This window comes from Magnolia sinica, chromosome 5 (genome assembly GCF_029962835.1).
Source record: "Magnolia sinica isolate HGM2019 chromosome 5, MsV1, whole genome shotgun sequence".
Taxonomy (NCBI): domain Eukaryota; kingdom Viridiplantae; phylum Streptophyta; class Magnoliopsida; order Magnoliales; family Magnoliaceae; genus Magnolia; species Magnolia sinica.
The window spans coordinates 4,933,005-4,960,125 of record NC_080577.1 but is presented as its reverse complement, the minus strand read 5'-3'; the positions used below and the strand labels follow the sequence as shown (position 1 = coordinate 4,960,125).

Genomic DNA, 27,121 nt, shown 5'->3' with positions numbered 1-27,121 from the left:
GAATCGAGTCCGTGGAATCCGGCAGCTTCCTCATTTTTACCGTGCATTTCGAGAATCATCCTGATATAAGACTTCGATGGGACACACCGAAGGGAGCAATCTACAATCATGCCTGAAGCATATATATATTCACCTGGTGTTGCCACATGAGTTTTGGTTATCCCTTCATCCTGGTGGATGACTGTTGATGAATGGTTTGGATTGTATTTACACAACACGGTGGACCCCACGTTCCATTTGGGAGTTTCGATGGTGAATATCACCCTATCCAAGCTCCACCATTTATTCCTTTGGTATGGCCCACCTGGGTTATGGGATTTTGGTGTCTAGTCCCAACAGGGGTACTTCATCCAGTGGACGAGTTGGATGATATTCACATATCACGGTGGGCTCCACACAGCTCAAATGTATGGTAATTTACATACAGTCGAACGTATGTGATCATTCCCCCTCTCTGTTACTCATGGCTCGGACCATCGTTCTTAAAATGATGGTAACTCGTCAAACCCTAATATGTCACAGTGGTACGACGATCCAGACCGTCCAAATCACTGATCCCATCTTGGATGTAACTTAACCCAAAAAAAAATTACACTAAGCACATGATGGCAAATCATTTCATCTGGCCGTCGCAATTTTGACCACTCACTATTTTAATCATAACCGTCCATTTGACAGCCACCAGTCACATAGCCAGAATTCTTCAATCGGGATGATGATCTGTAGTGTGGCCACAAGGATGGATTCTGGATAGCCGTAGATGTGCGTCACATGTCAAAAGGATGAGTCAGGCTCATCTTCAAAATGGTGGTGACGTAGCACAGGAGTCCATGTCCCTCTAAAAGATCTACTCTCAATTCAACATGGAGAAGATATAATACCCTTTTGGAGGATATGGGCACATGGAATGCAATAAAAAATATATATATATGAAATAAAATATAAGAAAAGCTAGAAAAAGGACAACTTGCACCATGTAGACCGTCCAAAATAACTAAAAGAATGGAGAGAAAGTGGAGGTGGGCCACAAATCATTTAAATCAAGATAAGCACTAAAACAAAGTGAAAAGGGCAGACAAAGGAATCAACCAATCAGTACAAATCTTAGTTGGATTTTTGGCTTTTGGGCCCTTGTTCCCATCAACAAATTCTACTGTGCTTGATTGTCTCATTTCGACTGTAAATGAGTGTGTGAGCCATTTGCTAGGGTTAGGGCTAGGGCAGACCCAGGTTTTCTACCTAAGCCAAACATAAGCTAAGTAGTTTAAAATTTAGATATACTGGGTTGGAATGGGCCGAACAGAGGCTCAGATGCAAGAAACCGGGTTGGGTCTGGTTCTCACCTTTGGGACCTGATTCAAAATTGAGTCTAGTTGCGTTTGGATCGAGTCATGTGATGAAACCAGTTAAAGTTAGGTTTAGGCCGGGTCCAATTAGTTTTAAGAATACAATTAAATGTATTTAATATAGATTCATGATTCTTGCAACAAAATGAGGTTTTCCAAGTGTATATAAGATAGCCTGCTTGCACACTATGCGTGTGTCCAACACGTGTGTGAAATCTAATCCATCCATCGGGCAGGCCCAACTTATAAATGCTCTTAGTTATACCAAACCCAGCTCAAAACTTGCATCTAAAAACTTGATGGGAGGTACCAACCTGTGAATGCCACCTAGCGCGAGCACGGAAGATGCCCTCACTTCCTTTACTTTTTTCTCGATTGCTTTGGTTTTGTTTAATTTGAATGTGGAGTTGACTTGGATGTAAAATCACATTTTATTTGGAGTCGGCACTAAATAAAATGAAACTTAAAATCCACGGCTCTCTTGAAATCATGTGATTAGTTTACGAACATAGATTCTAAATAAAGGCATCCATCATGGAAAATGAATGGGTTATGCACTCTTTTTTGTCCACATAATATATGGTCTCTATTTGCCAGGCTTTCATGATTTTTTTAAGGAGATTTAACAAACTTTCAACATTATTTCATTTAGCAGTGCTTTGTAGAGTTTAAGACTCCAGGCATGAAAAAAGGAAAAATAAACAACACCTACCCTTACTATGCGGGAAAATAAATAAAAATAAAAAATGAATAAGAGAAAGAGTTGTAGAATAAAATAAAAGAACGTGAGTGTGTACTTTTGACATGTGGATTGGAATGCAAATTAATTTGAGATGTGAGAAGAAAATGAAAAATTTAGACACTTTTTCTATACGAAAGGGATAGTCGGATATCCCTAATTCCAACCATAATCTTAAATTTATTGGCTTATTTAACAAGTCGACTTTTTTGTGATTGACTTTTTGAGTCAAGCAGGGCTTCGGCGTTGATCAAGAATCTTCAAAGTCTTCAGAGAAGAGGACCCACTCCAGACATATCCCTCTTAGCCTCTCTCTATCTCTCCGTAACTTAGTGTTACTGATCTTGGAATGGCAGCGCGTCACTTAATTTATAAACAAAGACTGTCATCTGGTGGTGAGCCGACAATGTACACTTGTTCCCTTCTCGTGAACTCAGCATCTGGAAGAGGGGATTTAGATCTTTGGTAGGTAAAAAGGGTGCTAGGTGGCCGTTAGTTTGTGACAAGCCAATGGTCCACATGGCACCATTTCATTTGTCAAAATAGGATCATTGACACCCATTAACTCCAAAAGTGAAAGTAGGGATGATGACATCACCATCTCCTCACCCCAAGCTAGGGTTTCATTTTGCCAATTTGTTTTGTTTGTTGCATCAAAAAGTGTTGGGAACCCTTAATATGTGATCCGTTTGAATTGCGATGCTTTACGGGTCAGATAGAGATAGATTTTAGGGTGTTAATCAAGGTTTCCATAGTGTTTGGATGATCAGCCATGATTTGATTTGTTAGGTTCCAGATCTACCGATTAGGTCCATCGGTTATTCTTGTGACGTGCTGAGAGTCCTACCCATTTGATCGATCAGATTTTTAATGGCCCCATGAATTGCCCACAAAGCTCAACCAAATTTAAAAAAAAAAAAAAAATAAAAAAAATAGCAGTTTAATATCATTTTGGATGGAGTGTCTACGTAACCTTTTTGAATCCAAGTCCAAGTCTTTGATAACTCGAACCGGACTTGGACCTGAACTTAGCCCGGGTATGGGTATTATACAACCTGACCCGAAGCCGACCTGCTGACAGCCTATTGAAGCACTTGTTGGCATGGATTAAATTCTCAATTAAAAGAAAGCTCCTTAGAGCTAATCCAGAATTGGAAGTGTTTTAAAGCCTGGATTGGAACAGACGGTCATACCGGAGGTCGGAACTAGTGGCCTTTTCCACAATGGGTCACTATAGTGCCCTTTTTCAATTGAAATCGCTGGGGCCACAAAGACTCTCTGGTCCAACAGCTTTTGTTTATTTATTCCTGATTTTTAATTATTTTAATTAATTTAATCATGACATGGTGATCGATCGCAGTTTGCTCCAGTTGGATTGGCAGTTGGACCGGCTTGGACCGGACCACCAACGGAAAATAAGGTCAGCATCCAACCCCAAATTTAAAACATTGCTAGTGGGCTTAAAATCATAGTTATAAAACTTTGGGACCCAGACCGAGTCACTAGGTGGAACAGTGAGTCTTTATACTTTATAAAAAGTGCTTGAAGAGGTTTTGAACACAAGGTATTTTGGGAAGGACAAACTTTTGTTAGGTGGCCCCGCATTATTATTGAATTAGATTTTAAATAATTATTAAACACTAAGGGCCTGTATGGGAGCGTGGATTTGAAACCCCCTGGATCTGGAACCGCTAGATTTGAAATCCTCTTGTTGTGTTTAACACCCTGACTTCAAAATCCCTTGTAATCTAAAAGTACTTATGCATAATATATTTATAAGGGTTTGAATTTAATTATTAAACTAACTTTGATATCTCTAATTAATGTATGCATGTAATGTTTAACACAATGGTTATAATAAGCCTGCTGAAATATATACTTTGCCTGAAACGATGAAATTTCAAGTATTGGATGAGCCACAAGCACAAGATCACATCCGAGTGACTAACCAACGACTTGTATCAATTGATTTACATTGATAATGTTTGGACAACTCAGATCATTGTATTAAAGTAATTATAGTGATGAAATTGATAATCTAATTGTTTTAGGATATCATCAGTGGGCCATATGCCTAATAAATTAATAACATAGTGGCACATATGCTACACATTCAAACTCTTAAAGGATTTTGGATGTAATGCAAGCTTTCAACTTAGATTTGAGACCCCCTCTTTGAGGGGATTTGAAACCCCTGTTACTTCATGGTGCCAAACATACAAGGGATTTGAAATCCCCTCAAACCCCCTCAAATCCATGGTGCCAAACGACCATAGATAACTAAAGACCTAGTAAATTCTTCGAGTCAACCCAACCCAGCTGAAAATAGAGTTGTTTCTTTTGAGTTTTAGAATTACAATTCTAAGACTGTTTGGGTGCCACTTATTTTTTAATTTCAATTAATACATTCTAGATATTATTTTTGGGTGGAGATTAAAATATAATCAACAATCTACAAAAAATGTAATTGCTATTAATGAATGATATTGACTAAAATGAAATGGAAATAATTTTTTATGTGCCACCCAAACATGCCCTTAGATTTTGAACTAGGCCTACAATGCCAACCTTGTGGGCTAGCTAGTCCAATTTCAGCACACCTTAAACATGTATTGCGAAATTCGCTATTTCTCTTTGTCGGTTTCGGTGAGTTGGGTCTGTCATGCGTCCTAGAAAAAGAAATGGAGCAGCAGATGTGATGACTGAGATTGGTTTCTGGTGACCGAACCTTGAAGTTGTACAGAACCGAGTCAATGTTGCACTGTTCTCTTAGCACGATCAATGAGCCCAATAAAAAGAGAATATCATGATGGGGTCAGGCTCATACACTAGCGCATCGTAGTACGATCTGTTATATGGGCCCATGTGGTTGCAATGGGTGCTGGGTCTGACCCACTACACAAGTACAAAACAAGCATGATAGTCCAATAGTCACATAGGAAAAATGGACCTGTGGTAAGCATGGGGAAGATGGCACAGTAGACCTGTCTTGGTGCGGTACACGTTGCCCAGTTATGTGTCAATCGGGATTATCCACTTGGCGGGCCGTACTATGGATCTGATGGGACCAATTGTGGATGGAGGGTTCCCCGAAAAATTGCCCTGTTTGGAATATCCTAACACTTAGATCAGTGTCCTATAGATCGAAGGTTAAGATAAGCACAAAATGGCAGTCTAATGAAAAGGCCAACGTTCGTACGGCCTGGATCTTCCGATTCCACCGCGGCACGCATCAGGTGAAACATTTGGACCTAATTGGACCTGCTTAGGGCATAGGATTTGGGACATTAATTACATTCTGTGGTTGCTTAAAGGCCAAGGGCCTGTTTGGTTTTCCATTTTCCTATGAAATGTGATGTAAATGAGTCGTCATTATTATTTTCAAGCATTTGTTTAAATATAAATTATAAGTTATAGTTCAAGAGTCAAATACACTATTTAAGAAAATAGGTAAAGTAATTTATAATCATTACATATTCATGTTATACAACCATCATTTTTATAAAGATTTACGGATGAAACAAACAACGTAGCAAAATCATTATTACAGTAAAAGGGATATCAACACACTATTACAATAGTAAATAACCATTATGCATCCCCTTCATTTTCAGCTGTAATGGGAAAACCAAAAAGAACCAATGGTTTGTTCCTTTTTACTTTTGAGGCTGATTCCTTTGTGAGTCCTTAAACATGAGTAACTACCATCCTATAAGAGGTGGCTTGTGTGGAATGCTCACCTTGGTGTATGTATTACACTTAATCTATTTAGACAAGATGGGCCTCCTCGCCATGAAAGTTGGATGCCCTAAGAATAAGAAACCAGTGCGTGGGCCCTTACATGATATCATAAGTTAATGCAATCTTATGGAGGGCTAAGATCAAAAGAGATTGGGCAATACAAGTTAAGATGAGGCAAAAAGAAGGAAAAAAAAGAGCTTGATGATGAGTACTATATTTTCATAATAACTATACAACCATTTATTAGAATTATGCATATGATGTCATTGAAAAGTTGTGGCTAATGCCAAAGGTTGATAGCATTAAATGATTATCCATAATAGAGAGGTTTTAGGGTTAGAGTTTTTGCCCTAAACAATTTGTCAAAATAAGATGGTTTTAGGGATTAAATTAGAGCTTAAAGACAAGCTTGCTATAAGATTGGGAGAGATCTAAAATAACTTAGTCATTCTCTAAATTAGCCTAAAGGTTTGTTATTATTTTTAGAAAATTTACTATTGAAATGAAGTTATGTAGCAAGTGCATTCTCAATAATATTCACATATTTGTAATATTTCCTACCTTGGGAATTAAAGTCTTCTGATAAATTTCAGGATTATCTCATAAAAAGAAGATGGTGATTTTTTTCCTCTCCTTTTCAACACACACCCACTATGTTAATGGTCCACCTAATGATTAGATAGGTCAAATCTATCTTATCATTATAGTGAGACTCTATTAACCCCTCATTGGATTGCATACACAAAACAAAATTGGTGGGCCCCACACGCAATGGTTTCTAGGCTTGTTGTACATGTGAATTAATGGTGAATAACTTTTACAGGCAGATGAATTACCTTTTAAACACAGGTGCCACAACGTCAGTGCTCTCTCTCTCTCTCTCTCTCTCTCTCTCTCTCTCTCTCTCTCCATCCAAAATACCACTTGGATGATTCTCTCCATAAAGGCACACAACATCACTCACATACTACCTCTCCATATACCCTCAACTCCCAGACATTTCCTTTCATCTCTCTCTCTCTCTCTCTCTCTCTCTCTCTCTCTCTCTCTCTCTCTCTCCATCCAAAATACCACTTGGATGATTCTCTCCATAAAGGCACACAACATCACTCACATACTACCTCTCCATATACCCTCAACTCCCAGACATTTCCTTTCATCTCTCTCTCTCTCTCTCTCTCTCTCAGAAGATAGGAGGTTGATGGGCCTTCCCCAAACAACAAACACCCACCCCTACCCACCTTCACTCCAACTCAAACTCTACCAAGCCTTCATATTCTCAGTTCCCATTCTCTTCACTATAATTCTATTCCTTTTGTTCTATCTCTTCTACCTCAAGAGAAGAGCTTCCAATATCTCATCCCCTCCTCAGTTGTCCCCAACTAGTTTGAATCCACCGGCTGCCCTCCTTCCTTTGGTACTCTCTCTCAAACATGTGTTTTATGATCATGAAACCATCCTTTAATTATGTAATATTGCATCTGAGAATTGGGTTAATCACAAAATGACTTATTATCTTTAGATGTTATAGAAATATATCATTTTCCAGTGCCATCCACAGTGTAATCTTGATAACGCGGTCCTTTTGCGAATGAACGGCAGATGACAGAACGACTAGTCTAGTTTCTAACTTGGCTTTAATTGAGCCGATCATTCTCTTTTAATGGACTTTTTTAATTTTTGGTTGTAATTCTAACTGAATCGGGTGATGTTCTTTTGTGTGATGTTTTGTAGCCTTTTGAGGTGGGGTTGAAGAAAGAGCTCCAAGAGAAGCTTCCTGTAATTGTGTTTGATGAGGATTTAAAGGCAAGAGATTCCCAGTAAGTGGTTTCCATCTGCACACAAATTCCTTGAATTTACATTTCTTTCTCTATCACATGGTAATTTCTTTTATTTACTGAAAATTAAAAAAATTCCTTTGTTCTTAATATATAATCAGGCAATGGGCTGGGTTTGGCCCTGGCCAGGCCCGCCCCATAAGGCCAATATTGGACAACCCTGCAATGAGCCTATCACAAAAAGCCCGAGCCCAGCCCAAAAAATTAATCGAGCCATACATGCCAGGAACAAGCTTATAGGTACAAGCCCAGTCCAGAGCTGCTCAGGGCAGGCCGCCTAGCGCATTGGTACCCCTAGATGGAATGATTAAAACACCAACAAAGATTGGATGAATTATTCAACAAGAGAAGCTAAATAAATATTGTAAGATTGTAGGATGGATTTGAATTGTTTCTCCTTTGTTCTTGGTCATCCAATTGCATGGTAATGTTTGAATGGTCACATTTGTGTGATTGGTTTGATAACTGGGATGCCTGCCTTTAGTGGGCCCGTTTAATGGATGATCGTGGTCACCCGAACTCGATAAAATACGACATGTTACCTTAAAATGCCAGCAATGGGTTGTCCATTTATGTAATAAGCACTTGTACGGCCCACTCATCTTCTCTTATAATAGGTTAGATTAGTCCTGATATGGTTACATTTTCTTTCTACAGATGTTGTGTTTGCCTTGGAGATTTTGAGATTAAGGAGCAATTGCACCAGACCCCTTCATGCAAGCACATATTCCATGTGGATTGCATTCATCACTGGCTCGCGGCCCACACGACATGCCCGCTCTGTCGAGCAGCGATTCTTCCTGATAAAACAGAATTGCCAGTCTGATCGGACATGTTCGACTGCGTGTGTGCAGAAAATCCGATCGCCATCAATACAGCTCGTGCAATCATGGCTAGCGCACAATCGCTCCAGTGTTTCGGAGTCAGGAGCGATCGGACCCAATGATAAGATTGACCGGCGATGCTCAACGGTCGACCGGTTCATCTGCACGGGGGGAATTTCATTTGCTGTCCAATTCAAAAAATGTGGGATCTAATAATCTCATTATTATGTTTTGGTTCACATGATAATGTACCATTCATCCATTCCTCAAGGCATACTTAGATTGTTAGTTGAAATGATCATGTGACAAATTGTTAGTTGAAACTCGTGCCGACTCTTTTGACAACCCATCATATGTGATGTGACTCCAAAATCTAAACGGTACACATGAAGCAGTACCTCATGAAACCCGCAGGTAGAGCTGGGCAATTCTAACCCAATCCGGTGGACCCGACCAGATCCAACCCGATCTAATGGCCTGGATTGGTGTGAATCGAGTAGGGCAATCCAGATCCAAAATCTTTTCAGGTTGAGTTTGGATCAATACCAATTCGAACCGAACCGATCCAATCCGGAATTCGATCTGATTGGATCCGATCCGGACCGCTCCGGATCTAGTATGTATAATGTATATTTAGTTATTTACTATTTTACCCGCACCTTCCTCCTCTTCTTCTCCTCTCTTCGGCAATCCCAACGACCGTCTCCTCTCCAAGTAGCCACCAACGTCCTCCTCATCGCTAGCCAAAGATTCCACGAGCAGCTCATAGTAGCTTCCACCCATCACAGCAATACCTTAAACAAAGCAACCAGCACAAAGCTATGCAAGCAAGGCCAGCCAAACTAAAAAAACTTATACCTATATATCACCACAGACACCCAACAATTCTAACACATAATCCGCATCCGTCCTTGATGGCTAGTTCTCAGATTGTGCACCATCTCAGTGTAGCAGAAGAATCCCACCATCATTTGATCGGCGAACCACTACTACAAAACCAAAAGCTTGACACTGCTAGTAGCTTCCTAGCATATCAAAGCCACAATGAAGTAGCCCATGAATACACCATAAGCAACCACTATTATGATAGTACAGGACACACATAAAAAAGGGCTGCAGAATCTCCAGGATCAGCCGCAAACATCCCTCATCCAGCCAATGCACATGGGCTAAAAACAAAGAAACTCAAGCTACTGAGCAGAGGAAAGAGGAGTGGAATCAAGCCCCACCTCATACTATACCTGCCGCAAAACCTGGGGATCCTGATGCAGGAGCTCCAAGGGGGGTTAAGTTCTGCTACTACAACAAAGCCCCACTGCCAATAGAACTACCAACTGCCCCTTCATCAACCCCTCCCATAGTTGGCCAAATAAGCTACCCAAGCCCACCTAAGTGCATGAGGCCCGAGACAAAAAGCAGAGCCCACAAAAGACATGATCAAGGGGAATGAGAAGCCGACACCAACCAAAGCTATCCCAAGGAGCCTAAGCACTCTTTGAGCAATTGCACTCATAAGCAACTGTGCTTATTGTATATAAACAAGGTCAAATTATGAAACTGGCTAATCCGATCCGAACCGTGCCCAATCCAATCCGACTCGGTTTTCTTGACCAAGTCGGACTCGTATCAGATCAGGCAATGTATATTTCGGATCGGTCCGAGTAAGGTGACCCGGACTCGGTCCCGGATCAGATCGAGTTTGGGTCAGGCCATTAAGATTTCGGATTGGACCAAGTAGGACTTAATCCGATTTGACTGGGTTTGATGCCCAACTCTACCCTCAAGCCCAATTTTAACTTTGATCAAAAACTTTGGTGGGCCATAAAAAATGAAAACAGTTTTCTCTCTTAATTTGCATTTCTATTTGCTATGGCCTACCAAAATTTTAGATCAAGGTGAAATTTTGTCCCTTAAGGTTTCATGGGATTCTGCATCACATGAACCGTTCAAATTAGACGCCCATGACACATGTGTAAAGGTGCGCATGTGCATAGATGTGCAAGTGAGCATGACTTATATATATATATATATATATATATATATATATATGATCTATACGGTCGAGCTCATGGGAACTCCCTGTGAGGTCGAGCTGTGTGGGCCCCACCATGATGTGTGTCGAACATCAACACTGTGCATTTGATGGGTCCCCTTTAAATTATGGGATATCCCAAAAATCAGCCATATAAAGAACTCCGGTGGGCCATACCATCTAAAATCATGTGAAGACATGCCTAAAACATATAAAGCACTTGATGGGGCCCACCTGAAATTTGCATGCATCTAAAACTTGGTCTAACCCCTCATCTAAGTGGGACACACATAATGGATGGGCTGGATTTGTGAACCACATCTCGGTGGGCCCAAAAAATGATTATGAATGTTTTAATGGAGGGTAACCCCCCTGAACTTTTGTATGTGGTGTGGCCCACAAAAGTCATGGACTGACTTGATTTTTAAGACCTAGGCCCACTATGGAATGGTGCATCTAACTGATGGGGTAGATGTTTGACATATATCATGGTGGGGCCCACACAACCTGACCTCATGGGGAGTTCCCATGAACTTGACCATATAGAACCTTTTCCCATATGCACACACACACACACGTGTGTGCATGTGTATATATACATATACATGTGCACATGAATACATACACGGGTTTTGCTAATGCGATCCATGTAGCAATGTTCCCTAATTTCTTAAATGGCATGCAGGACCTTCTATTGATAAGGACAGTTCATTCAATAATATAAACAGGAGCAAGCCAGGAGCAAAAATTATGCATATGGGATGATGATAACACTTTGAATGAGGTCAATTTATTACAACCATCCATTACTTACATGCCATAGATCACGTAGTTAGGATAATCAAACCAAAGTACTATATTGGAATTATAAGTAAATAGAGAGTGAAATCTATCTAACAAGATGATAACTGGAATTATTTTATTTTTCTACTAAATCTTAGTAGTTCATTTTCCATGACATTTGACTAGATGCCTAGGATCTTTTTGATTGTTATGATTTTTACCACGTGGCTTATTCCTAATTGTATGAATGAATGAACATATCATATCAGTGATGGTTATCCCATGTGTTAATTAAGAGCTTCCTGACGTTGCAACATTCCCATAAAGGTTTGGGATGTCAACAAAACCTATGCATGTGTAATGTCACATGGGATGTTCTATCATTCATCCATACAATAGCACACCATGATGCAAAAACGAGGGGTGTACACGAACTGAGTTAGCTCGCTCGACTTGACTTGAAAAAGCTCGATTCAGCTCGGTTAGAAGTTGAGTTTGAGCTGATATTTTGTGTTAAAAAAAAATAATTTAAACCGAGTTGGAGCTTGCTTGAGTTGGACTCGATTTGGATTAAACCCCAACTCGAATCAAACAAGTTTAGTGACCTGGTTACTTTGATATTGGTGTTGCTCACAAAGTGTTTGATGAAATGACTCAACGAAGTGTCGGCTAGTAGCGATGAAAGTATGTATACGAAGCAAATACCATATTCCCTTGACTTAGATGTTGCCCATGAGGTGTTGGATGAAATACTTGTAAACAATTACTGCTGTTTCACCTACACTGAGAATTTGAAAGTGCTTGTAAGATGTTTGTGAAAATGCCTTGGGAGGCTCAATTTTAACTCGAACTTGGCTTGACCTTGCCCGAGCTGCTGACTGAACGGGCTGAGATGGCCAGTCAGGCTCAAGGACCAAGTCCAGCCGAGTTCGAGCTGCGGCCAAGTAGTGGCCGAACCGAGTCGAGCTCAGGCCAGCTCGACCCAGTGTACACCCCTGGTAAAAACCACACCAATCGTATGTGTTAGGATGATCAACAGCTTGGAAAAAGGACGGTCAAGATTGAGGAAAGAAACAAAATGGGTCCAACCGTCATCTGGAAACATCTATTTGATGGATATCGTTGTCCATTGCTTATGATTCCAACTTAGTAATTTGGAATAGTTTCAAATAAATCCAGTAGCAGTTGGTTTGATTCTCACCGGGCTAGCGGTCATTTAAATCGAACCAATTCAAAAGGTTAGGATCATTCAATGCACGTGATTCTTACACAATGGCCTGCTCCCAATGGTACTTTTGTGATGAGCCGTACAGATTGATAATTGGGTCCCATATGTCATTGAAAATCTCCAGGATGTTAACATCCCCTTATTTGATCAGAACCATCCATCCGTTTAAATCTGCGACGTATGGCCATCGTGCGAAAATCCCAGTTTCTGGCAACCCTGTGAGCCCAACCACACCTGCCAAAGGGATGGTTAAAATAAGAAGGCCAACTGTTCACAATCAGTAAGAAAAAAATCATTACATTGGACGATCAAGATTGTTAAATCAGTAATTTTATTTTTATTTTTTGTATCGTGGACTATCCCCAAGTGGATCAAACTAAATGAACGGTTCTGATTACCGATCGTGGACCCCAAGGTAACACGAGCTACAAAAACATCTAGTCCCGCAGACTACAAAATCCGTCGCAAAAGTCTAACGTGCGCCGTTATGCGGACCTTTTCAAATTTCGTCGGATGCAATGTGATAGGCGGCCAGCCTCCTTGTGCTAGTTAGAACCATCTAAAACACGTCGGTGGATCTTCAAACGTACACATGGAATAGTTGTAGTGGACCGTTCAAGTCGCTGATCCAACCGTGGATGGAGCCTGACAGAAAAATTGCACTAAGAAGATAATATTAACCATCTGATTATTTACCTTCGACTATCGGCCACTCGCAATTTTACTTTTAACCATCCATTTGATATCCATTAATGGTATGATTAGGATTGCTTGATCTGTGTGATTCTAAAGACATGATCTATCCACCGTGGGACCCACAATTTAGATGGTCTGGACAGCTGTAAATGAGTCCCACCCGTGAAGAAGATGATTCACCCTGTAGTTTCTTAAACGGTGTAAAACTAACATAGTAGTCCAATAATGATAGATCCGTCTCCATCATAGTATGATAGATCCATCCTTCGACAGTCTATGTAGGGGAATAAATTGTGGATATGGACCGTTTACTAATTTTAATCTATCATTGATGGGCAATTTATTAAAGTTTAGCCAAAAGATACATTACCAAACGTCCGATTGGTGGACGTCAAACGTACAGTAAAACAAAAGGCATTAACGGTTGAAATTCAGGAGACATGCACGAGATAAATGGATGGATATAATTGTCCTATCAGTATTATATTATTTCTAAACCATCAAATATCGTAAGGCAAAGACCCCTAGGTGGACGGTCCTGATCCACTATATACCCTTCCCTGCCACGTGGACGGTGGAAGGTGAGTCTATGATCATGAACCTAAATGCCTAATAGAGAGCCAGACGCGGCATCGTCGTTTGTTTTTCTAAAGCTTTTCGAGAATTTCTCATTTCTCGTCTCATATCTATATATATCCTTTGCAGCGGGTAATCCCAGCTGTTGGCTATTTCTATTTTTACCCTCTGTTTTTTATTGTATTGCGATTCTACCCTTTTACAGACGATCGATCTCTCAAATCCACTAGAATTCGTTCGTGTTCGTCCGATTTTTCGATTTCTAGGGTTTTGTTTCTGTGTTTTTTCATCTGTCGCTCGTTCGTCTCGATGGGGGAGTGGAAGATAGAGGATATGCCCCTTCCTGCTCTCTTCGAGCAGGCCCGCAAGATCCATTCCATGGCGTCTGAATCCACCATTGATCAGGTATCCTGTTGATGAAGGGATGCTGACCGAACGATTATCTTCCTTTTTATTATTATTATTTTATTTTTTATGTGTTTGTTTGTTTTAAAGAATTCACTCGATTTTTTTTTTTTTTTTTTGAACTGATGATTTTGTGATTTTTACATTCCTGGATATTTGCAGGAGACGTTGAAGAAGGCGTGCGAAGCGTTATGTCAGTGCGATGAAATGATAAGCAAGCTAGGGCTTTTCTCCACCAACGAATCGAAGGATGATGTCAGCACCACCAATCTCAAATACTTGCTGGTAATTCACACAAAACGATGCCTTTAAAAAAAAAAAAAAAAAAAATTAAATTTTTATCTTTTCAAGTTCGTGATCTTGTCTTCTATGAATGCTATGCATTTCGGGTAGTTGATTAATGTTCTGGAATCATGTTTCCGAGCGTTCTGTCATGAAAATACCCTACAGATTCAAGGAATTAGGTTTCAGAGCTATAGTCTTTTAATGAATCAAAATAGCTGATGATTCATTAAAACCAATATTGCACATGATTCTTAGTGGAGTTGGTGGTTGTCGGTTGTGCACACAATTTGTTTGTGGTTTGTTTGAATAGACAACTTGTTGTGGGTGGCTGTGTTTGGCTGCAATGACCAAAAATAGATACAAATCAGCCAATAGCTGGAGGTGGCCTTCTAGTTGCCTCACCTACAAAAGTAAGGGAAAAAAAAAGGCACGACACACTACTAAGATTCACCAAAATCCCACCTCCAATCTCCCAAAAAAATTGAAAAGTGAGAGGCCACTGAATTCCTGTCTTAGTAGCAACCACTTGATGATCATAGATGTGATTTTCTCCTAAAGGTTACACCAATAAGGCTGCAAATTTGGTTTGGGTCAACCTGAACCTGACTGATCCAAACCGAGTTTGGGTCCTGTTGTCAAGGTCCTTGGGTTGGGTTACAGTTGGAAACTACAACCTGATTTGAAATTGGGTTGGGCTTGGGTTGACCAAATTGGCATTGGGTTGGGGATAATCACATGTATTTGGGTCAGTTTGGATTGGTTTTGGGTGGAGCATAGAGGAATTCAGGTCAGTCAGGTTGTGGCTTCGGTCCTCTTGAGGTTAGGTCTTTCTCAGGTTGACCTCAACCCGACTCAATCCGCCCAAGTTGCACCCCTATATACGGAGCACCACTTTAGCATCAAGATCCTATCGTTCCTCTCCCTCCAAGTCCCCCACAAAACCTTGAAGAATACGAGGTCCCAGATAGTGTTAATCCGACCTTTGAAAGGCCCATGGAATAGGGTCCAGAGTCCAGACTACTGTTGCATTGTATATGGGTGATTGATTTTGGCAAGGGTGCACCCATTTCATATGAAAATTAATGAATTAGACAACTAGAAAGGCTTTCGCCATACTGGGAGTTGATGGCTGAGAGCTGGCTTAAAACTCAAAAATTGAGGACAGTAATGCCTATTGAGATTTTTTTTTTCCCCCTACTATGGCAGTGTGTGATGGATGATACATTGGCACTTCTAAATTACTTAAGAAACTCATCCTTGGCACACAAGTAAGTCAAATTAGGGGTGACAATGGGCCAGGCTACGCCCTGGCCCGACCCAACACAAGAACCAAGGCCCAATCCTTGCCCAAATCCAGCATGGGCCTAGCATAGCAGGCCCAACCCGACCTGACCTGCAGCGAAAATTAATAAAATCTTTGTTTCCCCCTTGAATTTTCCTAATTTATCCGTTTATGAAGCAGGCCATGTATGCACAAAAAATAAACATTTTGGAGGAATGAAACCAATGGTCCACATTCAAGATAGATGATTGCCTAAGGAACATATTTGTAGGATATAACATGTATATAAAAATCAGGTGGGGCCGGTTTGGGCCAGGTCAGGCTAAAATGACTTCAGCCCAAGCCTGACCCAAAAAGTGATTGGGCCATGCATGCGAGGCCTAAGCTCCTCCCATGGGCCAAGCTAGTAGGTCCAAGCTGGGACAAAAGCCAGGTTGGGCCTGTTGGATTGGGCGGGCTACCTGGTTTGGCACCCTTAGGTCAAATTAATCTGTCCAAATTCTGGTTCCCGGTTACTTTTTTTGCAAGGAAAGAATTAGGCTTATTTGATCATCTGACTATCAGTTAGTAAACATTTATTAGGCGGTTAAAATTAAAAATATGCAATGGTCCTTTTTTTAATTGGATCTCATCAGTTCCTGTTTCAAAAAACAAGTGTCCATGAATCAGAGGTTGTGATTTTTCAACCAATTTGATTTTGAGATAATGACTTTAGTGACAGTGATTTCAACGGTCTCTTTGGTTCAATTTGAGCTAATGTATGCTATATGTATGATTTCTGAGTGCCATCAAATGCTGCCTGAGTATCATATAACTCCCCATTAACTATTTGTCTCTCTGTTCCTTCTGGAATAGTTCTGTTTACCTATGTATGGTGAATGACATTTTATGCAGCTGTTCTTGTAATGGGTATGCATCTTTTGTTCTCCAGGTACCGTTTTATCTTGGAGAGTTGACAGAAAAGGTTACACAAGTTGATAGGATACAGGTTCTTAAGATTTCCCAGGACCGACTAAAGGTGAACCTTGTTCTACATATAACTTAGAGCTGTTTATTTAAACTTGGCTTAGATCTGATTGATATTATGTTATTTCTCTTTGTTGTCGTCCTTGTTACAAATTCTCTTCATTACTTTTATTGTTCTGGGTTCTTGATGTTTTTGTGCTAGTTGATGTTGACTGTTATGGCTTTGTACTGTAGGAATTTGTATCATTTTGTGAGGCACTAGAGCTTTTGCCTGAAGAGGAGTTGGAGATTCATTCACAAAAGGGCCCAGATACACCTGCGTCTCGAAGGGCTAACAAGGCAAGTTTTAGTTTATTACCGTGCAGGATTTATTACATGTTTCAAAGTATGCGATTTCTCTTCCTCAGAGGTTTGCGTGTATATCTGTGCACTTGTTGAACATATTTTTATAAAGATAATAATAATCATGGACACTTGAATATCTATCACCACTGCAAAGCTTTTGCACTATGGAAACTGTCATTGTGTCTGTCACAGCCAATCTTTTTTCTCTATAACATGAAAATTTTCAAAACGAATATGCCAACCTAGGAATTTTAGCTGGTAGAAGCATGCAATAGGTTGTGAAAAAGTTTCCATTTTCCTCCATGCTTGGTAATTGGCTAATACACATCTTTATTACATGTATAAAAGATTGCTCGGTTCAGACGCCAGAAAGCTGCAGAATCAAAGCTACAAGAAATTAAAGAAAGGAAAGAGCGGCGAGGTCGTTCATCCAGAGCAGCTGCTTTATCTACTCCTATTGAGGCTGGGGAAGAAGATACTTTGGATGATGATGGTGAAGAGGAACGGGAGGTTAGTGACATTTACTTGTTCTACTGGAAGTTTTAACCGTACTTCAAAATTAAATCTGTGATAAAAATTACTCAAAGCCTGGTGTTTGAATGCTTGGGATTCTGCAATCTGATTTAATTCATATGAATGCTAAGTTGGAAATTAGACTGCCATTAAATTTCTGAAACCCTGAACTTACTATACTGTTTTCGGAACCATATTCTGGATTATTCACGATAGTGAATCCTGGCATCTACTTTTTACTGGAAGTTTGTGCCTTTTGAATTTATTTTATGACTTTAAATGTTATAAAGCACAAAAAATATATATATATGTATGTATTCTTCTAGTTGTAGGAAAAAAGCTTTTTCTTCATTTATGTGTAATTACTTTCGACCTATTTAATCATGAATTCAATATTCCATTTTCCCGCCCTTTGGAAGAATAAAGGTTTAGCAACCAGAAATTGAGTTGTTCTTAGGAGTTAGGTCCTCGGCCGAACCCTCCTCGTGGGCCGCAAATCCATGGGTCCCGCCTCACACGAGCCACCCGCCTCACAAGAGCCGCCCATCCCCAGTGTGCCCCCGCATCTCACAGGCCACCCCACTCAAGCCCGGTGTGAAAATGCCCCTGCATTATAAAGTAGCAGTCATAAAGAGAAAAAAGCATTATTCTAGTCAATGCACACACGAATGGATGGATACACCATATATTATTATCCTTTTTACACTGCTAACTTGTTCTTTCATGTTCCAAGCTAATATGGTTCTCTAATACACCAAAGGCTTGCTGCAGAAATATGCCTGTGTACCTCTTTGAAGGATGTTTAAGTAAGATGTCAGCTACTTATCTGGTTTACAGCTCACTGATCCTTTTACCAGGGGCAATGATGTTTTCAAGGCCATAACTGTGGTCGATAAACTGTCACTTCTTTCATAACGTGTGATGGCGTGATAGGTTTTTATTTCCATTTCTATATAGTCCTGTAATCTATTATTTAGTTCAGTGTAATTGAGTACTGGCACCATTAATTTGACACGTGTTCCTTTCTTTCTAAGACTAATTGTCCCTTTTAGGTTCTAACAACACACATAGAAACTAGTCTCAGATTATGTATTCTTGCACCTAGATAAAAGAAAATATTTACTGTGCCTTCATATCTAGGTTTTGTGATGGGGATCCTTAGCATGTGGTGCTTGTGAGTATGGACCTAGCTTGCACCCTTGAAAGTTGAAAGGGCAAATGACAATCAGAACAGATTGTTAGTCTTCATTTCTGTCCATTAGACATTGCATAATTCCCAAGTGACATAGACTACCTTATTCAAACTGACTTGATGGGCCTTCATGGATTCCTTTGTGCCCAAGTGTCTAACCTGTGTCCTTCAATAGCACATTCTTGTTTCGAACTTGATCCAAATCCAAGTCAAATCATTGAGTTTCTAGACTCACCGAAAGTTTGGAGCTGGTGTATGTATTTCTTTTTTGGAACAATCTATGCTTTTATTTGTTTAGCATCTCAAAAGCTGCTCTGGGCACTAGGAAATATGACCAATTGTTCCATAATTTCTTTGTTTTTTTTGTTTTTCTAAAATATTGGCCCTTGTTCTGCTTATTGTTGTGTTTTCTATTTCTGAAAGTTCATCCTTTTCTTTTCTTTCTTTCTTCTTCTTTCTTCTTCTTCTCTCCAATTTTATTTTTATTTTTATTTTTATTTTTTGGGAATTTACAGTATGCTTTATATTGCAGGCATGGCTCACTACCATCTCTCTGGCTATCTGTAAGGTTGGTTTTGACTGACCATCTTCAGAATTTGGTGTAGATCACAATGGCTGCTTTCTGCAGGCCAATAGAATGTGCAAAACGCTCCTACTGATGTCTTTCTTTACAACCATATGGTACAGGCATTTGATTTGCTAGAAATGCTAAAGAAAGAGGAAGAAATACTTTCAGCTGTAAAAGATCAGCAGTCGCAGGTATTTACTATGTGTGCAATTTATCACATATAATAGGGAATGTGACTGTATATGTAAACATGTGCGCATGTGTATTTTATTGTTGTATTCGTGCGTAGCACTATATGTTTTTCTCATATTATTATTATTATTATTTTTATGCATGTATGTGTGTGTGTAAGGAGGGACTAACGCCTATGTTGCATTTCTCTAAAAAATCATCTCTCTTCTTCTTTACATTAACCTTCTCTCTCTCTCTCTCTCTCTCTCACGCACATGTATTTCTCTTCTTCTACTTGTTATGCGTGGTATCGGAGGGATTCCTACACTGATTGAAGATCTTTTTGGTGGGGCCCACTGCTGATGTCATTGTCCGGGTGATGTCAGCGGTGTATGGTCAAATGGCCTATGGCATTCCGAAGAGCATGATTTTAGAAGATTTGCTGATTTTTATGAGATTTTTTGGTAAGTTTTTTAAAGGAGCTTTAAGTCAAAATAGAAAAAAAATGGGAAAAAATCGCCGATTCCCCTTTTTTCTGTCTATGGTTTTTCTTGGAATTTTTTGTACTATTTTTTTTCATAGGGGTTTGGTGCGGTTTGGGGTTCCCCATCTATTGGAACAAGTATCATGTTAATTAGGTGAGATTTGAGGAAGCTATGATGTGTTCGTGAGGAAAAATGGCCTCACAGCCCCTTTCCTGAGCATTTTCTTGTTGTTTCTGATGCAATCTCCTCAAATGGTGGCTTAGATGTGTGTCAAGATTGTTGCTGCACTTGTATATGTATAGTTGTGGCCGGTGTTGAGTGGTTCCAAGTTGTTTGGAGTGGTGAGGACTGAGGAGTAGAGTGTGCATAGATGAGAGCTTGCTTGGGTGGTCTTAGCAACCTGGAGTGGTTTTTCAGCAGAATGGAAGGTACATCTTCACATTCAAGTGATACTTCCAGTTCTTTAGTTATTCCAAGGGAAGTTAGTGTACTTGGAATGAGTAATAATCCAGGTTGGCAAATTACCAATGTTAGATGTGATGGTACAAATTATTTGTCATGCTCCTGGTCAACCTGTATGTGTATCGGTGGTTGAAAAAAATTGGGATACATAGATGAGACTATTCCAGCACTTGACAAGTCAGATCCTTCATATGATGATTATGGGATGGTTGTTGCACTCATTGAAGGCTGAAATCGGTGATACTTTTGGGCACTGTGAATCTGCCAAAGAGATGTGATATTCTATTGTAGCAGCTTATTTAGCTTGGGTTTTTCTGTTAACCCGAGAGATCGCTAACTTTCGTCAGGAGTAGAGATCTTTGGGACATTATTATACATCACTTGGGAGGTTTGTGGCTGGAGCAGGGTTATCATAGACCAATCCGTTCATGTTGTACTCAGGAGAAACGAGTTGAGATTGGGGAATAACAAAATTTTGATCTTCTTGCAGGGCATAATTTAGAATATGAAACCATTTGAGCACAAATTCTCAGTCAGGAACCTCTAACCTTCACTTAGGACTGTCTTCTCTTTACTATAGCGAAAAGAAAGTTGCAAAAAAGTTACTATCCCTAGTTCTCATGACTGATCTGCCTTGCTTTGTTCAACTATTGGCAGCCATCGCGGATAGAATAGAGGTGTTGGTGCCAAAGGACATTCGGATGGAAGTGATTGTTTTGGATCTAGTGGTTATGGTTTAGGGTAAGGTGATTTTGGTCATGGTGTAGGCTATGGTGACTCTAGTCGTAGTTATAGAGTTACAAATCATAGTTGTATTGATCTTGGAAGGGGCCAGAGCAATTTATTAAGTTATGAGCATAAGAAGTTAGTTTGATTGTGGACATCTCGGGCATACTAGAGATTCATGTTGGGATCTAGTGGGGCGACTGTCAAGTGAGGAACTCGTGGCTACAACTGACTCATTTGACAGTGTTCATGATGAATCCTAGAGTTTGGGATCTCTTAGTGGTCGGTCGTCTGCTAATGAAATTGCTGACTTGCATCATCATTTGGCTCTTCTTGAAGGAACCTCTTCCTCCTCTCAGCAATGTCATTCTGCTCCAAGTATATCAACTTCCGCACATTTAGTCTCTTCCTCAATTGTTAGTCTATCCTGGATCATTGATACCAGAGCTTCAGATCATATAGCCAGTATGACTTTTAACTATTTTTTTTCTTATTCGCCATTATCTTCATCCAACAGTCATGCAACATCACGGATGGCTCCTATACTTATGTTAAAGGGATCGGAACCTTCATTGTCTCACCATCCCTTCACTTGTCTTCTGTTGTCAATGTCCCCAAATTATCTTGCAACTTTTGATCCATTAGTCATCTTACTCGGTCTCTTAATTATTGTGTAACCTTTTCTTCCTTCTCAATGTGTTTTTTAGGACATGATGACTGGACAGAGGATTGGGCCTGGCCTTGGCCATCTCTTATATGTAGACTTTATCTTGTTCGACCTTTGGATGATGTTAGATTGGCTCTCTAGACCTCTAGTTCACCTCAGTTAATTACTGATTGGCTTTTGCATTGGCATTGTTGTCTTGGCCATATGCTGATTGACAGTCGCAAATTGTTACTTCCTTTTCTGTTCAAGTCTAGAAGAGTGAATGAATTATTTTGTGAGACATATCAAGTGGCTAAACATTGCTGATCATTCTATCCAGCTAGTCTTAATGCAAAGTATTCTCTCTTTTGCTCTTATACACTCGGATGTTTGGGCCCTTTCTCCAGTGTCTTCTATGTTTGAATATAAATACTATGCTTCTTTCATAGATGACTACACTCAAGCTATTTGGGTCTATCTTATGAAGATAAAAAATGAAGCTTTCTTCGTCTTTCAAATATTTCGTAAGATGGTTTCCAACCATTCATGGTTATAACAAAATCTTGCATTCTAATAATGGTGGTGAATTTATCTCAATGGCCTTTCAAAACTACTTGAAAATGGTTTAGAATCTGTGACCACATGCCGAAATTGTCTGGGTAACCTACCTGTCAGTAATAGAGGTTATTGAAGGATTTGGGGGTCATGTGGGGTATTTGGAAAGAAATGCCAGGATTTTTGAAGGCGGTCTCCCATGTGCCATCTCTTATATGGGATTTTACTGCTTTGGTTTTCAGTTGGGCTTTGATCCTTCTGGAGTTTGTTGGAGTCTTTTGAGTCGATTATGAAACATTGGGATCACATCATCTGGGGCTTCACTTGGGTGGTTTGGTAGCCCTGGGTTTCTTGTTCTGGGCTTTCTTGCTGGATTTTCTATTGTTTTTGTGCAACGTTTGGTATTTTGCTCATGCAGGGTAGAGTGACAAGGGGGTCACTCTTGCCACTGGTCTCGGGTTGTTCTTGTTTCCTTTTTCTAATGAATATATATATATATATATATATATATATATATATATTTGGCTTCCTCAAAAGCAAAAAAAAGGAAGAGTGTGAACTTAGTTTTGCCCCATCTGTTCTTCTACTGCTATTCTAGACTTCCAAAGTACAGCAATTGTTTGCGTTAATCCATTGCAGGGCATTACATAAAGGGGTGCACTCCAGTGGTAACAGGCAGATGTGGGCCCATGTGATGTATTCACACCATCCAACTGTCTATCAGACGTGTCACCTCAGAAAACTCCTAGTACCCAAAACTTAGCCCAATCCAAAACTAAGGTGGCTCACAGCAAAGGGAATGAGCTGGGAGGGAATGCTATGCTTGAATTTCACAGGGGCCCACCTGAGTCTCCAATTAGCCTGAATCTTGGTCTGACCCTTCATCTGGACCAGATGAAGGTTCTGAATGGCCTTGAATATATATACACAACACAGTGGGCCCCTATGCTAACCAATGGTTGGCGTCCTGTCTCAATATGTTCTGTGTACTGTGGCCCATCTTAGTTTTGGATTGGGGCTGAGCTTTTTGGATATGGGGGCTTTCTGAAGGAATGGGTTGGATTCCACGAAGACTTCACTGGGCCAACATCTTCCTGGTAACACACGAGCACACCCTTTATTTAATTGATGGTACACCCTTTATTTAATTGTTTTAGCCAAACCTTTCTGCTTTGCAGTTCCTTTCAATCAACCTCTAATCAGGCTGGTATTTTGATTTTAGCAATTCTGAAATAACCAGGGTGCATTAGCAGTGGACAAGCATGCCCATGTTCATGCCTCTGCTATAATGTGCTTGCAATTCAATAGTGAGGGCAGACAATAGTGTTTCCCTTGTTTTGAGCAGTTCACCTTTTTCTGTGTTCTCTGTCATAGAGGCCATTGTCTCCAATTCTGACAACTGCATTGCAGGATGGGGACAAGGAATTTGCTCAAGAGGTCCTTGACGAGCGTGCCAAGAAAGCAGAAAGTTGGCATCGGAATGCTGCGTTCCAAGCACAATTTTCAAAACCAGCACAGCCAATCACATGTGCCACTTTTGCCCAAGATGTGATAGAAGGGAGAGCAAAGGCTTCACAAGCACATGAACACAAACACCAACCAATGATATTTGGGCCTGCAAGTGTCATGAATAGAAAATTAACAACTGAAAGGGAAAGGATGGCAGCACAGGTTTTCCAGCCTGGTTACAGGTATGCTTGCTTCAGCTTGTCTGAACATATTAATTATCTGTTGGGTCATTTAATCTAGCCGCTTGTACTTAAAGTTGCATGTTGGTGCCTACGGGAACTGCACAATGTGTGGATATGGCAACCCCTCTACATGCTAGCAAATGTGATCATGCTTTTAAGATTTGGATTAGTTTGATGCCACTTGTCCGATTTGACTTGGAGTTGATAGGACCTGATCTGCTTCGATACCATGACTCACCCCTTGTGGGTGAGTTTGGCCGTTTTAGCCTCAATTTGGGCAAGTCCCTACTCGACTCAGGACCAAATGAGTTTATTCAAGTCACCAAGTCTTTTGAGCATGCATATGACGGAGATCAAGGGGACATTGAACGTGAAGTGTCAAATAAATACCAACTTAGACAATCAAATTTAACCACATTAAGCTCCAATTGCTTCACAATCTATCCAATGAAAACATAAAGGAACGAAGGCAATGTAAAAGAAGTAATTAATGGGAGGGGTTAACCATGTGGAATCAGTGAGTCACACCAGATGAATGCCGAAGGGGATCATCACCAAAAGTTGTCTAGAAGCATTGCAATCCTAGACCATGTTTCCAATATCAGATTCAGGAAAGACGTGAGATTCTCTCAGCCAAAATAATTCATGGCATCAGTGTCTTATATTCTATCTCATACTTAGGGCTTTATAGCTTTTTCTATGCTCCTACTTTACTGATCTGTGAATAAATGTTCCTAAATTATCTCCAACTTGCAATACAAGACAGCTCCAACTACATAGCAATCGCCGTAGCCGGTTGAAAATAAAGCAAGGAAACAAAATTAAAAGAACAATGTTTACATAACTCTCTCTAAACCAATTGTATATAGTAGTGATAAAGCCGTATTGTATATGTGGACAACACAGCCCGGAATTCCCCCAGCAGTTTGTATAGAAGGCATTTAAAAGCTAACGGTTGGACTCGGGTCCCCAAAGTCCAATTCCTGCATGCATTTGAACCATCTGATGGGACTTGAGGACCCCACAGGGCAATCTAACTGCTAAAAATGTCACTGGATTGATCTTGTGGATCCACGAATCAATTGGTTGGCTTTCCCTTCAACTGGCTTTTGGGGCCCATCTTGGCATCTTTTTGCGATGAGCAGGTTTTCCTGCATCAACATGTTCCAATGTGGCACAAAATTGAGAGATTCATGCCATCCATCCATCAGGCCTGCTCAGTCATCACTCATAGAAACAAATGGCAGCCCTTAAAAACTTGGTCAAAATTTTGTCTGTCAGTTTGTTGCCCAGTGTGACTTATTTGGGTAGGAACCACCTGACGGATGCTTGGTTCTTTCACACATCTGCCATGTTGGCACATGATGGCGTGTAGAGGGCCTGCCCTGTACACATACATGGTCTTAAGGGACTTCATATATGTGGTAGGATATGTTTTGCCCAATTTTCAGATGCACATGAAGATGGAAAATAATGCTTCTAAATTATAGAATCTATTGTTTGCACATACCCCTACCTGCCTACCTCACATGCATATCCACGCAGACCACAGTTGCTTGACATTGGGGGTGCATGTTGGCTTGGGTTGGGGTCAGGCAAACCCGACTTCAAACGAAGTTGTAAGCTTAAGCCTGATTTGACTGATTTTCACCCGACCTCATCAACCAGAGTCTTAGCCCGTTTTCATATTGCCCAACCCCAATTTCTGTATTTTGGTAACGAAACTTTCTAGACCATTAATATGATGATTCTACCATTGGATGACCAGAAACTCATACAGATTGGAGGGAGCTTGAGTCATTTTGTGTTGAGCATGCCTAATGCTATTGGGATCAGGTCTGATCGTGATGCAACCCAAACCTTACCAGATCAAATTGGGATACAAAATCCCACCCGAGGGTTGGGTTGAGACCGGCCCAAGTTGAAGCCTTACCTACCATTGATGGGTCTCTATCGGGAAGACTGGGAGATTTCTTATTATTGTTGAAAATAATACATTTGTACAAGACAAAATGCAGGAATGCTCCCCATAGTAGTAACACGTTGTTGGGTTTTCCTGTCATTTTATTATCTGAGAATCTAACCCAATTGCTGAATTGGCTGAATAAAAAGATTGTCTGCCTCACTGTTTGCTTTTTGGATTTGATTCATAGGTTGCCAACCATGAGCATAGAAGAAGCTGGTCTATGCGAAATGGAGATGATGAAGAAATGGCAAGAAAGGAATGTCAAGCTTTATGAAGAAGCTAATTCTTCATGGCACAAGGATACCCAGAAGTCAGCAGCTGATGAAGATGATGATGAAGCTGCTGAAGAGAAGGCAAGGGCATGGGATGACTGGAAGGATGACCATCCTCGTGGGGCAGGCAATAAGAAGCTCACCCCTTGTGGATAATATGGAAGATCACAGATATTGCGTCTTAGAGAGAGCTTAGGGCTTGTTCTATAAACGCTCGGGAAAGTTTTGATATTTTGACTGTGTACTATAGCTGCCATTTGTTCATCTCCTCTATATGTTATATCCTAATAAGAAGACTTCTTTGCATGTGTATATGATGGAGAAACAGGGAATGCAGAAATCTTGGATTGCATTTGAGCAGAAAGTATTTTAAAGCGAAAACAGTGCTGCCTTAAAGTTCCACGGATGATGGATTTCTGTTCTATGCTTTCCTTAGGTATTAGTCAATAATTGAAATGGGGTATGCTCCAGTGGTACCGGTACCACCATGAGCTACAGTGGTACAGGGTAGAAGTGGGGTCCATGTAGTGCATATAAAGGAAATCCAACTTGTTCATCACAGGCGGTGGTGCATGAAATCCCCAGAGACCAAAAATCAGGCTGATCTGCCAATCAGGTGGGCCACACCGTGGGGTACAAGTTGGGAAGAAATACCCACTGATTTTCACTGTGGGTGCGTCATGTTGTGTGTATGGAATCTAGGCCGTTCTGACTCTTCATCTGGCCTGAATGAAACGTCAGGTCAAAAGTAGGGATGTTTTGCAAATCAGGTGGGCTGCTGTGCATCT

At 40.4% G+C, this 27,121-nt stretch overlaps 2 protein-coding genes across 5 annotated transcripts; both read left to right on the top strand.

The window, feature by feature from the left end:
• The first annotated feature begins 6,946 nt into the window (after window positions 1-6,946).
• Window positions 6,947-8,833, top strand: LOC131247189 (probable E3 ubiquitin-protein ligase RHA4A). Its single transcript, XM_058247614.1, has 3 exons — window positions 6,947-7,243; window positions 7,561-7,646; window positions 8,322-8,833. The coding sequence occupies exons 1-3, from the start codon at window positions 7,028-7,030 to the stop codon at window positions 8,488-8,490; spliced, it is 471 nt and encodes a 156-aa protein (XP_058103597.1). The 5' UTR covers window positions 6,947-7,027; the 3' UTR covers window positions 8,491-8,833.
• Window positions 8,834-13,866: 5,033 nt separating this feature from the next.
• Window positions 13,867-26,685, top strand: LOC131245210 (PP2A regulatory subunit TAP46). 4 transcript variants are annotated; one of them, XM_058244509.1, is made up of 9 exons: window positions 13,868-14,208; window positions 14,371-14,493; window positions 16,707-16,793; window positions 16,976-17,080; window positions 17,435-17,596; window positions 19,324-19,359; window positions 19,479-19,550; window positions 23,779-24,095; window positions 26,249-26,685. In XM_058244509.1, exons 1-9 carry the CDS (start codon window positions 14,113-14,115, stop codon window positions 26,487-26,489), a joined length of 1,239 nt encoding a protein of 412 aa, XP_058100492.1. In that variant the 5' UTR covers window positions 13,868-14,112; the 3' UTR covers window positions 26,490-26,685. The 4 variants fall into 4 exon arrangements, with proteins under 4 accessions (XP_058100494.1, XP_058100492.1, XP_058100495.1 ...); XM_058244510.1 differs by having other exon boundaries at window positions 13,869-14,208; window positions 23,815-24,095; XM_058244511.1 differs by lacking the exon at window positions 16,707-16,793 and having other exon boundaries at window positions 13,867-14,208.
• Window positions 26,686-27,121: the final 436 nt, after the last annotated feature.